At 35.6% G+C, this 16,917-nt stretch overlaps 1 protein-coding gene across 7 annotated transcripts in view; it reads right to left on the reverse strand.

Annotated features, from left to right (window-relative positions):
- The window catches only part of Cda5 (Chitin deacetylase-like 5), a 454,673-nt gene that overhangs the window by 145,514 nt on the left and 292,242 nt on the right, over window positions 1-16,917 (reverse strand). For all 7 annotated transcript variants that reach the window (XM_081756025.1, XM_081756024.1, XM_081756027.1 and 4 more), the window contains exon 3: window positions 16,031-16,168. In XM_081756025.1, the coding sequence (XP_081612151.1) occupies window positions 16,031-16,168 (138 nt within the window). The remainder of the gene's footprint in view (window positions 1-16,030; window positions 16,169-16,917) is intronic.

The raw sequence follows: 16,917 nt of genomic DNA on the forward strand, positions 1-16,917 counted from the left end.
TTTTCTTTCATTGCAACAATAAATGCATTACTCCGTGGTATCAAACGAAAAACATTTGAGTATGTATAAAGCCAATTTGCATTTGTAATCTAATAAATTGTTTGCATTTATACACGTGAGAAACAGGTCACACATTCATTTATTCATTGAACTGTTTCAAGATAAGGGTTTCTTCTTCTTCTTCTCTCTCTTTCTTTCATTGCATTTAGAAATTTCAATAAAACACGAAATTATAGGTTTCAATTAACTTGGATACTTATTACAATTCCACTATGTATCTTATACAGAGTGTATTAAAATTCCAGTGCCATAGGTCAACTTCGTTATGAGTAAAGATACCAAACAATGGAAAGAGAGGAATGTTTGAGTTTTCAATCTAAAATGGTGGAATTGTAATAAATTTTCATTCGTTTGGCCTTTACACTAGTAAGACATCCAATGTTAAATTAAAAAAGTAACATTGCCAGTTCAAGAGGTTATTCTCTTAAGAGTCTGACATACTAAAAAAAATGATACGAAATTTAATCATTTTTCTTTTGCTTGTTTTTCATAAGTGAAAGGAGATAATGAAATGCAACTTACAACAATCATAGATAATGTTATTCTACAACAGAAAATCATCATTTCCTCCAAAATTTAAGTTAAGGCAACGACTAGAGGAACGAACTCAACTACATTTGATTACAAATCATGTTGTTTTGGTATCCTGTGAACTGCTTTTAAAATAACATTATTGTTTAATTTTAATAACTGTATGTTAAAACTATTTTGTTTATTACACACTAAATATAATTATTTTTAAAAAAGTGGGAACAAACGGGAGAACCTCGACAAAACAATGCACACGATGTTTGTCCACCACTAATTGGCCCGGGCTGGGATTGTACCGCGGACTCCATGCACCAGAGGTGAACACTCTACCACTGAGCCACAGCGCACGTTATAATTATAATATTTAAGAAGTATCATATATTTGATTCATTTAATATTGATTTTAAAAAAATGAACAGAATGAGTTTTTCCTTTAAGATCCGACACATGGAGCTCTTTCGAACCCGGAGGGCCGCGGTGGCTCAGTGGTAGATCATTTACTTCTTGGCATGGGGTTAATGATTCGATCCCAGCTCGCGCCAAGTGAACTTTGTGGTGGACAAACACCATGTGCATGGGTTTCCTCGGGGTTGTCCCGTTTCCTCCTACTTTCTTCATTCCAACATTTCATTCATTTCTCATCATCACCGTCTCCTTGAGCCTAGCCGGCATAATCGTGGGAGGTAAAACTTAAAGATTTCATTTCTCTTTCGGACCCTGAACTGTATGCAACGTATCTAGTGCTTTTGCAATTTAGGACACCTATTGCTTTAGGATAAAAATATCCCGTCTGTTACTCCCTTTACGATATGCAACCCTCCTTACGATTTTGTTATTTGGGTCATCTAACATTCCAGAATTCGAGTTCCGGTAGAAGCGAAGTCGTCGAACGTGACAAATGAACAAAAGAAAATGAATCTATTATCGTCTATTATTGTGGTTCAATCAAAAAACACCCATTATATTATGAATGTAAAGGCTTGAAGTTGAAGGATGTGGTACACTGGACAAGACCACATCTGTGGATTTTTTAAAAAGGTTTTCCTGTTTCCTTTGCATTCCCATATCAATTATTTTTCATACCGGTAATTTAATTGCTCAAACTGTCGTTCACGACCGAAAAGTGGTCCCCTAGATCTTCTTAGATTGAACATTTGCCGAAGAAAGAAAAAAAAAATATAGAATTCAAGTGAATTATATCACACACAATATATAGTCGAGAATCTCAAACGAAGTTTGGAAATTATGTATGGAAAGTTTTTCACTTCTTCTCCCAGTTGATATGGTCTGGATCTCACTTTAAGTTGTAGATCCACGTTTCGCATAGTCTTGGTGCTGAACGGAACGCTATACCCTAAACCAACCGACCTACTATAAAAATATAAGTATACTTTAATACAGTATGTTCAAAAAATTCTACATTACACATGTTTTCCAAGAAGGCAACAGTAAGATGGGTCTTAAAACATTATGACTAGAGCTATGAATTTTAGTTGTTGCATCTTACCTTGTTTTCTATTAAAATGCCCAAATTTATTTATCTTTGAAACATAAAATAAACACTTCTAACTGTGCTTTGCTTACACATTTTCTCATTATTTTCAACACAAACACTAGCATATTCGCAGCTTTTTTTTAAATGACACCTTTTTTACATTTTATTTTTTTTATTCCTTTACCACATTTCATTCCTATAATAATTACAGAAGGAACACCAAACGTGTGCGTCATCACATTACTTTATCTTCAGTGCAGTGCCTTTAAAAAAAGAGCTATTGAATTGGAAGTAAAGGGAGTTGGCAACATCAAACTAACCAATTACGACTATCACCAACCGATATTATTGAGTGCTTTTCTGCATACAAATAATACTTGGTGATCAGTTTCACTGAAATGTTATCTGTTTTCGTCAGTTTTCTTTACTTGTGACTTTAATATCATAATATTGTTTTCTAGAACTTGTTTTAGGCATTTTTTTTTTTAAAATATATGAGTGAATTCTGAGTATGTGATGTAATTAGTTCTGGTGCTGTTTGTATGGATGTTCACATTTTAAATTTGTACCATTTTTGTACTTATTTTTACCAAAATTTTGCACCTAAAATTCCTGGGTCTAATTATGACTAATAAAAATTGGTTCGTACTTGAAAAAAATTAACAAAAGCTACTTTTGCCTAAAGCCATATCCTTATAACCAGAGCCCGGATGTTGTTGACCTAAAATTTTGACCTATAAAATGACACTAAAATTCCTGTAAAATGACCCTAAAAATCACAAAAATTGACCTTAAAACTTGCGTTTTCTTAAACGTTTATTTCGTTAAACATTGACAGTTTTTAATATTTATTGGATGTTTAGTTAAGATTTCTCACTCATATTCAAAAAGTATTGTTTCACTTAGTTGCAGTCCATTGATCATTTATTTCTATTGATCAGTCCATTGTACGGCATTGTAAGTATTGAAAGCGTCAATTCACTTCCGAGTTGAAACTAGGAAGCACTCTTAAACAACAAACTTAGCAAGTTTAGACTGCATGAAAATAATAGATAAAAACATGTTTAAAACCCTTGTACGCCTTATAATGCATTTTTAGTTATTCAGGTGATCACATTCTTTGTGGTCAACAACCCAAAACTATCTGTTTGGCCACCTACCAACCCCCACCTTTCGTTAACCAGCTACAGCTTCGTTTTCATTAGCTTGTTAAGAATGCAGTTTTTCCACCCCAATAGTCAGGAAGCAAGAAAAGAGATTATTCAACTTCGTCTTTTCCACATCCGTAAACCGTGTTCATTTAAAGATTTCCTTATGTAGAAGAAAAAGAATAAAAAGACCATAAGTGACCTAAAAGTTACCTTAAAATATTAAAAAATGACCTGAAATTTCAAAACGGCAAAAAATGACCAAAAGTTGACCCTAAAAACTATATTTTTAGAACCTAGAGTTGATGGATAACGTTTTTATTTGAACTTGCCTTGTCCTATGCGTAACAGAAAAAAAGTTGACTTGTCAACAAGATCCAGGCCCTGCTTATAACCTTAAATTTTTATTTTTAATATGTTAACTTAGTTTTCGTGGGTAGATCGACATCGTAAAATCTTCGCTTTGGTAGGAGATAAATAATTTACTTGTTTTGAAAAATTTAAGTTTAAGGATTTTTTGTTAGGTTAGGTAGAAAAGAGAGATTACGATAGCACTTATGCTCTGATCTCAGAATTTTGATATTATTATTCGAATTGCGGACTTTGTTCTTAAACGTGATTAGTAGTATATTGTTATGTTTTGAAGAAAGAAAAAATAATGAAAGAAAAACATTTATTTGTTTCTTTGTAACATGGTAATATACTATGATTTAGTTTTGGCACACTATTAAATAATGGGTTTATACAATATGCATTTTGAATATGTGTTCCATTTCTGTTCGTTAATATGAATAGAAGCTATCATTACATTTCAAAGCACCCCTCCAAAATGCATTTCTACAGACACCACTGTATTTTAAGGCATATCAATCGAGAAAGAACTTAGCATTGAGACCATCAAACACCTTTCTACAGTACAGTTGACTGAATTATTTCAGCACATTGACAATACAACTAAGACTATTGAAAAGAATATTCTAATATCGACGGATATTTGGATTTATTTTCTGAGGTCCGTTGTACATTTAAGCTTCTACGTTTGCGACAGGCGACCTGCCATTCAAGGCATAGTTACATAGGGTTCCCTCGTGGCTAAGGAGTTAGTGTACGGGCCTTTGACGTGGGGGACCGGGTTCGATTCTCGGCGGGAGGATTATGATTATGATATGGATTTCTAGGCTTTCAGCATCTATTGCCATGTTAGCCCCTCACACATGAGGGATGACGTCTCTCGGCGGACTTGCACTATCCAAGGAAAAGGAAGGAAGAAAGGGTTGGGGAAGGAAGGAAGTGGCCTGGGACCTGTATGTTAGGTAATATTCCAGCATTTGCCTTGTGTGAATGAGGAAAACGTCACTTAGGATGACTGGTCTCAAAAAGCTTTTACACTTTTTTGACGAGTGTCCCCACCGGGAATCGAAACCGGGACCGCTCGTACCAAAGGCGAGAGCGTTAGCGACTACGCTACGCCGGGCTACTCCCAAGGGAGCTCATGTGGATTGGATTTTACGTTAAACTGCAGGTCTACGTCTCATATAGCCTTGCTGCTGAATGGGGCACTAAACTGAAAACGAAATAAAGTTATAGTTACGCTAATATTTACAGCCATATATCAACGTAAAGACAATTTTTTTTGTCAAGACTTCCTTGTAATTTAACAGTGAAATAATTACAGTGTGTTTGTATTACTTTCAAGGCTACTCAAAAACACAATGCTGCTGTTTCTTTTTTTCATTATTATTATTGTAAAACGTTACCGTGTCACGACAAAAATAAAAAATCCACAACATGGCCACAAAAACAAAAGAAAATGAAAGAATAAACTAAACTAAAACAATTGCGCTTTTAGATAATTATTTTGAAGCCTTTTATCATCTCACTGTCTTCTAATTATTTCTAACAGCCAATAGGTGTGGTTTTAGAACCACTTACAAAAAGAAAGCAAAACATTTCCTTCCGTCGTTTTTCTTAAATAAATGTCTTAAATAAGTCCTAGTAGGTTGCCTTGACCTTTCGCTGGAAGGATTCATTAAAAAAATATTAATTTACATGCGAAAATCCGGAGAATGTTTACAAGATACACACAAAAAAAGATATATCAGTTATTAATGATAGTTTGCTATTTATTTATTTATTTTAGAGAATTCTTCCAATCATGTGTTAAAAACAAACTGGAGATAGTATTATTCTTACTGTTCCTTGAAGCATTAAGACTTAATAAAAAGAAACACACACTCATATATATATATATATATATATATATATATATATATATATATATATATATATATATATATATATAAGAATGTCAGTTGTCCTTGTGTTACGGCCACTCTAGTAGAAAGTGGCAGGCAAACTTATCTTCCGGGAGTACTAAATAATGTGAAATCAGGGTCGACGTGGTTATGCCGACGACAAAAAAAAAAAAAAAAAAAAAAAAAAGATCGTATCCTTTCTCACTTCTCTGCTCTGGCAGTCATCATTCCCTTCTGTTCATTATATTATCAATCTACGTAGGGTATTATAAAAATTTCTGCATGCGATGGGCAATTAGCCAAAGCCAATGTTGAATACTTTAATATATTTTAGAGGGTTCAATAAGATTGTTTACACTGAAGAGAAGGTTGCATTTTTTTTAACACTTCCAAACTATGCTATCCGTAACTATCAGAAATCTTATAGAACGGCTATTGTCCGTCCGTTTGTCCGTCAACAGGCATGAAAGCAGTTCTTTGATATGAATTCAGTTTTCCCAGAATAGGTTCCAACATGTCCTCCTTTAATCTTATATTCAAACCGGAAGTGGTAGAAATAAAACCAGAACTCACATGGCTAGGAATCGAACCGGAGACCCTTCGCACCAAAGGTGAGCGCTCTACCACTTTTTTTTCGAAGTTCGCCCTAAATGGGACTGTTTCTACTTAATTGTATTGAACTTTTCATCTCTAGTCTACATTTTACGTAAATCACTGACACAGGCACACGAACAAAGAAACTTTGGGAACAGTTAAAAATGCTCATTCTGTTCAGAGTGTGTCAAACTCTTGAGATCATCATCATCATAGGTATTCTGCCATTATTGGCAGATCATTTGCCACAACTGAGAAGCTTCCATGCTCCACGCTTTTCCGCTAACCCCTTCGTCTTCATGTACGATTTTTCTGTTTTGACATCGTTCATTAATTGTAGTCTTCTTCGCTCTCTCCCTCCTTTCCTTCCACCATACTCTCTAGCACGTCCCTTATGACAGTTCCTTTTAGTCAATGTCCCAACCAGTTTCTCTTCCTCTTCTTAATAATATATAACATTGTTCTTTTCTCCCTCACCATTTTTAACACCCTCTCATTCGTTTTCCGCTCGACCCAGCTAATTCTCTCCATTTTTCTCCACACCCACATTTCGAAAGGTGCCTCAATGACAGGTTGACTACACAACACCGGCCGCCACTCAGTTACCGCAAACTATTACAGATTTTGTTTCGTTTTTGGATCAATATTGGTAATATTTTACTACATCTTTCTGTTTTCAGCAGAGAGGGGAGGGTCTAGATAGAACATATTCTTTGGACACTGAATCTACAGAAAAAATTCTCGCTATCTACTATACTATTTTCTTTTGCTCTGCTAGCTATGGACAGATGAATAGACATTGCTGTTCTATAAGAATTCAAATACTTATGCTTTAGGTAATTTATGGGGCTCGGTGGCTCAGTGGTAGAGCGTTCACCTCCGGTGCTTGGGGTCCGTGGTTCGATCCCAGCTTGCGCCTTGTGCACAAACACCGTGCTCGTGGGTTTTCTCGGGGTTCTCCCGTTTCCTCCTACAATCTTCATTTCACCATTTCACTCGTCTCTCATCATCACCGTCTCCTTTAGCCTACCCGGCATAACCTTGGGACGTAAAACTTAAAGATTTCATTTTCATTTTTCATTAGATAATTCGAAACTCGTAACTAAGCTGAAGGGTTATGCCGCGATTTGAAACTAAAGATATTTTCATCAAGAAGATATTTTCAATGCGAGTTTTGCGAGTATCTTTCAAGTACTTCTCCAATTGTCCTCGCGATGCTCAATAAGCGCCACAATGCTAACTGCATTTGGAATTTCCCCAGCGGTCAACCATCTAATTACAGCTCAAATCTGATATTCGGCTTCGGTTATATCATGGGAACCGGTAGACCAGTATGACTAAGATGTTAACAATAACAAATTAAATAAGGATCTACACTTCCTTTTACATTTTTGAATTTTTTTTTCTTCCAATTGCGGCTCTAACTGATACAGGTATTTTTCTTCATGACATTTCGTATTTTAAGTACATTAATTTTCCTCCTAAATGGGTTTTTCCTATTTCCATTATACTTGTTCTGATATGAAATGTTTTCGTAGAAATTGACTGGAACTAAGGGATCGGACGACAGAGAAATACTCTTTGGTGCAATGACACGTTATTTCCTTTTCTTATTTTTAGTCTATCACGGAACAAAATCAGCACTCCGCATAACAACATAAGAAAGAAAAAAAAAACATTTGTTCCTAAATAATGTTCTGCAAATGTTTCAAATGAAACACCTTAGTTTAGTTGTTAGAGCGTTGGGCTTCCATCCGCGTGGTCCTGGGTTCGATTCCAGGCCGATGCTTCCCAATTTTCGGCGTCGTGAGGCAAACTGGGGAGTCGTGGTAACGACCACTTGATACACCTGTTAGAGACAAGGCAACGCAGCGCGCTGATCATGTGTTCGTCGCAGAGTTGGACGCAGGTAGTTCAGCTGGTCGCTAACAGATGGCGGAAACCCTCAGGCTCATAAAGGTCTATACGCAGAGTGTTTTTGTTTTGTTTTTTAAATGGTATAAATCCATCTGTTTTGTTTTCTTATTTTTTTTTGACGAAGTTTGAAATGATAACGGGAAATACCATAAAGACTGGAAAATACTGTAACGAAAGTTCTTTTTCTTTTCCTAAAAAAAATCCCAACTATACTATGCATAAATATGGAATGCTTTATACAACAGTACTATCCGTCGGTCTGTCCATGTGGCAAAGCAAGTACGAAAAGCAAAATGATAATGGATAGAGAGGACTTTTTTCTTTAATGCGGATTCAAAGAATTGGATCTATCTCCGCACTTATTTCTATATTAAAACAGTTAAATGGTACAGTCAGCGACAAAAGTTCTTTGTTTGATGAAATTACTGTCGTAAATAACTTCAGAATGGAAGAACAATTTGAGTACAGTATTCAGTATATTAAAAGAAATGTAATTTTCTCTACGTTAAAGCCATACCACCGTTATTTCCTAATATAAATTTTACCAACGTAAAGAACTTTTGTCGCTGACTGTACAAATCTATTACTTCTAGTTTCGATATTCATCTCTGTACTGAACAAATATGAATGAGTGGTCTCGCGTAGCATAATCGCTAACGCTCTCGGGTCGCGGTCCCGGGTTCGATTTCCGGTGAGGGCACTCGGGCGAAAAAGTGTAAAAAGCTTTTTCGGACCAGCCATCCTGAATGAGGTTTTCCAGGGTTTTCCTCATTCACACCAGGCAAATGCCGGGGTGGTACCTAACTTATAGGTCACAGGCCGCTTCCTTCCTTCCCTTCCCCCGGATAGTGTGCTCGCCGAGGGACGTCATCCCTCAGAACGTGAAGGGCTAAATGGCCTTAGATGCCGAAAGCCCAGAAATGTCAATCCTAAATCAAAAATGAAAGAGACAGCTATACTATATTTCTAACTATATTTTCAAAAAGAAAAAAAAAGTTGAACTAAAATGTTTTTATGAGAGAAAGAGTACAGATGAAGTGCAAGATCAAATTTTCATGCTACATCAATCATTTTCCTGTTGAACAATTATAGTTTTATTGAGAAAGTGTAGTTACAAAAGAAAGTATTTTTCAGTTGACAAAATTATTTTCTTAATAACTCAACAATAAATTAACCTATTACAGTACCGATTTTGGCAAGTTATCAAATTATAACTCTCCTATGAATAACAACAAAAAGATTCAAATTAACTTATTTGTTCCCGAGTTGTTGGCAAAAAAAAAAAATTGTCAACTGTCAAATACTTTATTTTCCGTGTGTACAAATGTATGTTGAGTTAGGAAGTTTTCGAGGAAGAGGGGTCCGGGATCCGGTGGACCCCCGGAGTGTGTCCCTGAATTAGTGTACCAAGTTAATTTCAATAGCAAAATGGGATTCTTTTTGCCTCTTAAGTTGGGATTTTATAATGTTTAGGCTCGCATCACTGAGTGTACCTTGTCCATCTTGGCTACAGAGGAGCTTCCAAGACATTATTTTCACCGCAAGATAAAAATAATGCTCAAACGGATCAGAATAAGGCCTCAGCTACAAACTGAGGAAAAATTCGGTTCAGATAATCCGTTTATATTTGATTACTTTTTTAAATATTAAAGAATGAAACTTAGCTATATAGAATACTAAAACACCATTAATGGCATTGAAAATGCATTTGTTTTCCATTCACAAGTTCCATAAGGAAGTAGATCAGTATTTGCAATGGGAAAGAAGTGCTTCGTGAATACTTTATGACCTTCGTCGGAACAAGAGCACGATTCAAAACCAATAACCTAAACTTACTGTTCAATCTATATATAATAACGTGCTATTTAGGAATTGCTCCATGTAAAGCAATATTTAAGTGTTATTTTTATGGACACTTTAAAATTAATGACGGCTTTCATATCTTTACCGGCACTTTGTTATACGTATGTCCTCGACAAATATGAAGTATGGGAACCGAAAAGGATACAGTTGTAATCATAGAGACTAATCCAACAGTTCCTTTCTTTAGTAGAATTGTGTTATTATTATTTTTTCAATATTATTAGCTTTAAATAACGGGGGAAAATGCCTCAAAATTATATATACTAGCCTTTGGCTCTTTAGCTAGCTTGGGACTTCACCCTCAGACCTCTATTTTTGCTCGGCTTACTGCCTCGCACTTATCATATTCTACCATATTTCTAATCTTAAGGGATTTCGAGATAGTACCATCTTATTATAACCATAACCGTAACATAGCTCTAATCTTGGATTTTCAGATACGACCATCATATTATAACCATATCCCTAACGTATCTCTAATCTTAAGAGATTCCGAGATATGATCATCTAATTATGACCATATCCCTGACGTATCTCTAATCTTAAGGGATTTCGAGATACGGCCATCATATTATAATCATATTCCTAACGTATCTGTAATCTTGAAGGATTTCGAGATAGTACCCTCTTATTATAACCATAACCGTAAGGTAGCTCTAATCTTGGATTTTCAGATACGACCATCATATTATAACCATATTCCTAACGTATCTCTAATTTTAAGAGATTTTGAGATAGGATCATCTTATTATAACCATATCCCTAACGTATCTCTAATCTTAAGAGATTCCGAGATATGATCATCTAATTATGACCATATCCCTGACGTATCTCTAATCTTAAGGGATTTCGAGATACGGCCATCATATTATAATCATATTCCTAACGTATCTGTAATCTTGAAGGATTTCGAGATAGTACCCTCTTATTATAACCATAACCGTAAGGTAGCTCTAATCTTGGATTTTCAGATACGACCATCATATTATAACCATATTCCTAACGTATCTCTAATCTTAAGAGATTTTGAGATATGATCATCTTATTATAACCATATCCCTAACGTACGGTATCTCTAGTCTTAAGAGATTCCGAGATATGATCATCTTATTATGACCATATCCCTGACGTATCTCTAATCTTAAGGGATTTCGAGATACGAACATCATATTATAATCATATTCCTAACGTATCTGTAATCTTGAAGGATTTCGAGATAGTACCATCTTATTATAACTATAACCGTAACGTAGCTCTAATCTTGGATTTTCAGATACGACCATCATATTATAACCATATTTCTAACGTATCTCTAATCGTAAGAGATTTTGAGATATGATCATCTTATAACCATATCCCTAACGTATCTCTAATCTTAAGAGATTCCGAGATATGATCATCTTATTATGACCATATCCCTGACGTATCTCTAACCTTAAGGGATTTCGAGATATGATCATCTTATTATAACAATTATGCAAGATCGCCCCTTTTTCTTCCCTTGTAGGGGAAATAAAAAAAAGGCTTAAATATGTTTTGAATACTTCAAATGAAAAATCTAATTACCAAAGTTCATGTCCCTAACCTTAACAAATTTCGCGATATGGTCATCCAATTATAACAAATGTAACCCCATCCTTCTAATTTCCGCCTTTTTTATTCTTTCCTCAGGGAAATATTGAAAAGCTGGTAAAGAAGTGTCTAATTATTTTAAATGAGAATTTCTGGTCTGTAACCTTAAGAAATTACAAAATATGAACATCTTATTATAATAATTGAAATTCCCACATCTTTCCCCTTCTCATCCCTTTTGTTCCGTTCTAGAGCAAATATCAAAAAATACTGAAAGATGTATCTAATTATTTTAAATGAAAACTCCACTATACCAAATTCCATGTCTCTTAACATTCAAAGACTCCGAGATGTGGACATTTTAAGATAATAATTGCCATCCCTCTTTTCCCCGTTGCCTCGTCATGTTTACAAAAATCGTTCGTTAGTGGAACCTTACACCACAAAGTCTCTGACCTGCATTAACTTAAAAGTTTCTAGCTTAAGCGGTTTGGCCTGGGTGTTGATCAATTATTCAGTAAGTCAGGACTTCTTCTGACAACATTGAAATAAACACAATGATATAGGTGAGCTTTAAAAAAATAAGAATTGTATTTCTGAACTTCGGCATCTATTGCCATTTTAGTCTATTATGCATAAAGAAAAAATGAAATGAAATCTTTGAGTTTTACGTCCCACGCTTATGCCGGTTAGGCTAAAGGAGACGGTAATGATGAGTAATGAATAAAATGGTGGAATGAAGAAAGTGGGAGGAAACGGGAGAACCCCGAGAAAACCCACGCACACGGTCTTTGTCCACCACAAAGTTCAGTTGGCGGGGGCTGGGATCGAACCCGGGACCCCAAGCACCAGAGGTGAACGCTCTACCTCTGAGCCACCGTGGCCCCTATCATGCATAAGGAATACCACCCTTCGGCGAGCACACTACCCGAGTGAAATGAGGAAGGAAGGTAGGAAACAGCCAGGAGCCATTATGTAAGGTACCATCGAGCCAGGAAGCATAAGTTTGCCTCGTATGCATGAGAAAAATCCAGGAAAAAGCTCACTCAGGATTACTAATCAAGTGTCCCCACCAGTAATCTAATCTAGGATCGCTCGCACCAAAGGCGAGAGCCTTTAGCGACTACACTACGTGGGGCCGTGTAATAGGTGAGTGTAAAACTTTATGTATAACTTTCAAGCCTACTTACGTGAAACTGGTGAGCTACCCGGTGTACGGGTAACATCGGAGCAGGTTTCACGATATATCCCTGACCAAGATGAAGACATGATTCAGACAATGCGTGGCCTAATCACTGCGAAATTAAAATACCACTAATTTTACAGTAATTATGTGATAAAATAGATGAAAGATAATCGAAATGTGGAACAAGAGCGCGCTAGACAATATTATTTTGCTTGTGGTACCGTTATCACGATTTACCTAGTAGATTTCCGTTTACAGCCATTTATAAACGCGAAAATAAATGCCGATTTTCTAAATGACTGGAAATCGAAAGCAGATAAGCGAGTCATGATAACAATATCTCATGCAAAATAATATTGTCTAGCGAGCTCTTGTTCTACTTTTCGATTATCTTTTATCTACTTGAAGATATCACATAATTACTGTAAAATTAGCGGCATTTTAATTTCGCCCTGATGGGGCCTCTTAAATTTAAACTTTCGTCTGGATTCACTGAGCGATATGGTCTCTATGAGAATGTACAGTACATATTGGGACGAATTGACGGACAGATATCCATAAATCTCTTTTCTCGGGATGTAAGAGTAATGAAACGTATTACGCCGTTGATATGCTGAATTCGATTTTTTTTTTCGACGAGCTTCTTTCTTATCGTGGTTCTAAAGTTGAAAAAAATCGTAGCGCTATAATTGTCAGTTCTTTCAGTTATTTTCTACGTACCCTGTATTCTATTTTCTTCACACTCTTCATAACATGAGCACAAATGGTGTGCAGTTACAGAGTTACAGTATGTAAGTATACAGCCATACCGAAAAAGAAAGAAAGAAAGAAAGAAAGAAAGATTTTCTACGTTAGTAAAACCATGACTTTGCAGCGAAAGTAATGAGATCTTTGCGTGCTTAAACAAACGGGGAAAAAAGTGTTTAATGTTTACACGGGTAAAAAATTCCGTGACGTTACGGTAAAATGAAATAAACCACGGTATTTTTTTTCTTTCTTTGAAGCGCATATTTCTACATAAACGTATGTGTTAACTTTGCCGACATAGCGTATCCACACATTGTTACTATAATGAACATTGTTCTTTGAAGACAACCATGGTTAAAGTAATGTAATACGAAGAAGATAAATTGATCATGTACTGTGACTGTAATCAGGTTGTTCATGTATATATCTATGAATAGTTCGTTGCTTGATTTGGAGTTTTAGAGTTCGGTTGAACACCTAGGTTATGTATTAGTGGTGTTCGTAATTTGAGGGAAATTTTCCTAATCTAGGGAAATTTCGTAGGAAAATTCCCTAATCTACGGAAATTTCGTAGAAAAATTCCCTTATCTACGGAAATTTCGTAGGAAAATTCCCTAATCTACGGTAATTTCGCAGTAAATTTCCCTATCTACGGAAATTTCGTAGGAAAATTTAGGGAAAAGGAATTTTTTCGATAAAGCCTGAAAATCCGGGAAAAATGTGGAGACGACTGATAGACCAATATAAATGCCTAAATTTTTCTTTGTTCTTCAGAAGTAAACCAATATAATAGCAGGAGAGAGAGAGAGAGCGTGTGTGTGTGTATGTGTGTGTGTGGGTGTGTGTTATGTGTATCTGTTCAAAATAGCATAATTTGCAATTATTGTTGATTAGGTGTATTTGTATGTATTTTTTGTAAGAAAAAATTGAAGAGAAAAGTAAAAATAGTAGAACCAAAAAACAAATGAACTGGCACTTTATTTAATGTAGCTAAATTAATCTTGCTAAATAAATCTCACTTTAATATAGTAATGCTGCATATATTCCTAACAGTGACAAATATATTCCTAACAGTTACTCATATATTCCTTACAGTGACACATAACAATGACGCATATGCTCATATCAGTCATGCATATACTCATAACAATGATGCATATATTCCTAACAGCGTCGCATATATTCATAACAGTGACACACATTTTTCTACCAGTGACGCATATACTCATATCAGTGATGCATATATTTTTAACAGTGCCGCATATATTCCTAAAAGTAATGCATTTACTTTTAAAGTTGAGGTGACGCAAATAGTCCTAACAGTGGCAATATATTCTTAATAGTGATGTATGTATTCCTAACAGTGATGTATATATTCATAATAGCGATGCATATATTCCTAACAGTGACACATATACTCATAACAGAGATGCATATGTTCCTAACAGTGACGCATATACTCACAATAGAGATGCATATGTTCCTAACAGTGATGCATATACTCATAACAGAGATGCATATGTTCCTAACAGTGACGCATATTCTCACAACAGATATGCATATGTTCCTAACAGTGACGCATATTCTCACAACAGATATGCATATGTTCCTAACAGTGAGATATTCATAACAAAGATGCAAATATTCATAACAGTGACGCATATACTCATAACAGAGATGCACATATTCCTAACTGACGCATATACTCATAACAGAGATGCATGTGTTCGTAACAGTTACGCATATACTCATAACAGAGATGCATATATTCCTAACAGTGACGCATATACTCATACCAGAGTTATCTATATTCCTACCAGTGACGCATATACTCATAGCAGTCATGCATATATTTCTAAATTCCTCATATATTCATAAAAGTAATGCATATACTCATAAAACTGATGCATATATTGCTAACAGTGAACATAGGTTTATACTCATAACAGAGATGCATATATCCCTAACAGTGATGCACATATTCCTATCACTGATGCATATAATCTTAATGAAGGTATACTATATGTAAATTAAATGGTATGTTCTTTTATATGCAACATTGTTCGATTCGAGCTAGCGCCAATTGGGCTTTGTAGTGGACACACAATGTGTGTGGGTTTCTAGGGATTCTTCCGTTTTCTTCAACTTCCTTCACCCCACCATTTTGGTCGTTATCACCATCATCTTCTTCCTTAGCCTCGAAGCATAACAGTACGACGTAAATCAAAAACAAAAAAGTTCTGCCTCCCATTGAGTATAAAATGAAGCTAAGTGTTTTATTTGACAGTTCAAATTGCGAAGGGAAGAGCAGACCAGTGCAGTTTTATGTATCATAAAAACGTATGACACAACTACAGTTTGTAACTTTGATAATTTTATACAGATTATTGTGTGGTTCGAGTTTGGATAGATGAAATATACCATATCTCAAGATACATATCGTTCTTTTTTTTTTAATAAAATTTATTACTTTACCGAAGAACAATAAATCTTCTTTTGAATGCTGAAGCGCCATAGAAGATACTTTGTGGCATTAATCTCTGTATGTACTTATAAAGAGATATACATTATATGCAGACAGTTTCCTTACGTAGATGCATTGTAAGTCCATTGTATGTGGGAAAGAGTAAGAAGGTTGTATAATGTGGTTAAATGTACTCACCTAGCGGATCGTCCCTCGGCGGCGGGAGTGGTGTGTCGTGTACGGGGGTCAGTCACCCTTACAGTGCTCACTGTGGGCGACTCACCGCCCTGGTTGCAGCCCACATTCCGCGGCCAGTCACACGTCTGTAGTTCATGACTGTGAAACACAAAACGAAACAAATAAATACCATTTTTTTTACATGGAAAACAAGTCTTGAAACAATTAGAGGCGCTTAAACGTGCACTGCTTCTTTTCTAACATTAACAAAATAAGAAAGATATATAAAAAGAAGAAGAAGAAAAATAAAGATGTATTATGCATAATTTAAGTAGTAATTTTAAGTTATTGAACAAAAAACTATTTAAGCTATAAAACGATGGCAATATGATATATTTGTTAAGAAGGAAATCGGAATTTATGTTTTACACGATATTAAGACTGTTTATTGGTCCTTCCAATATACTGCCAAAATTCAACAATATAATCTTCCAAAACGTGTAGAAAACACTAAATAATATAAAATACCCAGTATTTTCAACCAATTTATTTCCTTTTTAAAAAATTCCATTTACGTCTTTTAATTTACTTACCCATGAGTAGGGTCTATACCAGAGATGGGAACTGGCTCACTCATTTCTGCCCTCAAGAGGGCCACCCTCACCCTCATTTTGGTAGATGAGGATAAGGGTGAGGGCGAATGTAAGGGAGTCGATTGAGGGCGTGGGCATCAACAATATTTAAGTATCAGGGCAAGTGAGTGTGAGTGAGGGTGAGGGCATCAGTGTAATACTTGAGTGTGCAGCGAGTGAGGGTGAGGGCATCAGTGTAATATTTGAGTGTGCAGCGAGTGAGGGTGAGGGAGTGGATTGAGACTGAGTGTGGGTGAGGGTAAGGACATGAATAAT

Source organism: Thermobia domestica, chromosome 4 (assembly GCF_964235325.1).
Source record: "Thermobia domestica chromosome 4, izTheDome1.hap1.1, whole genome shotgun sequence".
NCBI classification, from domain to species: domain Eukaryota; kingdom Metazoa; phylum Arthropoda; class Insecta; order Zygentoma; family Lepismatidae; genus Thermobia; species Thermobia domestica.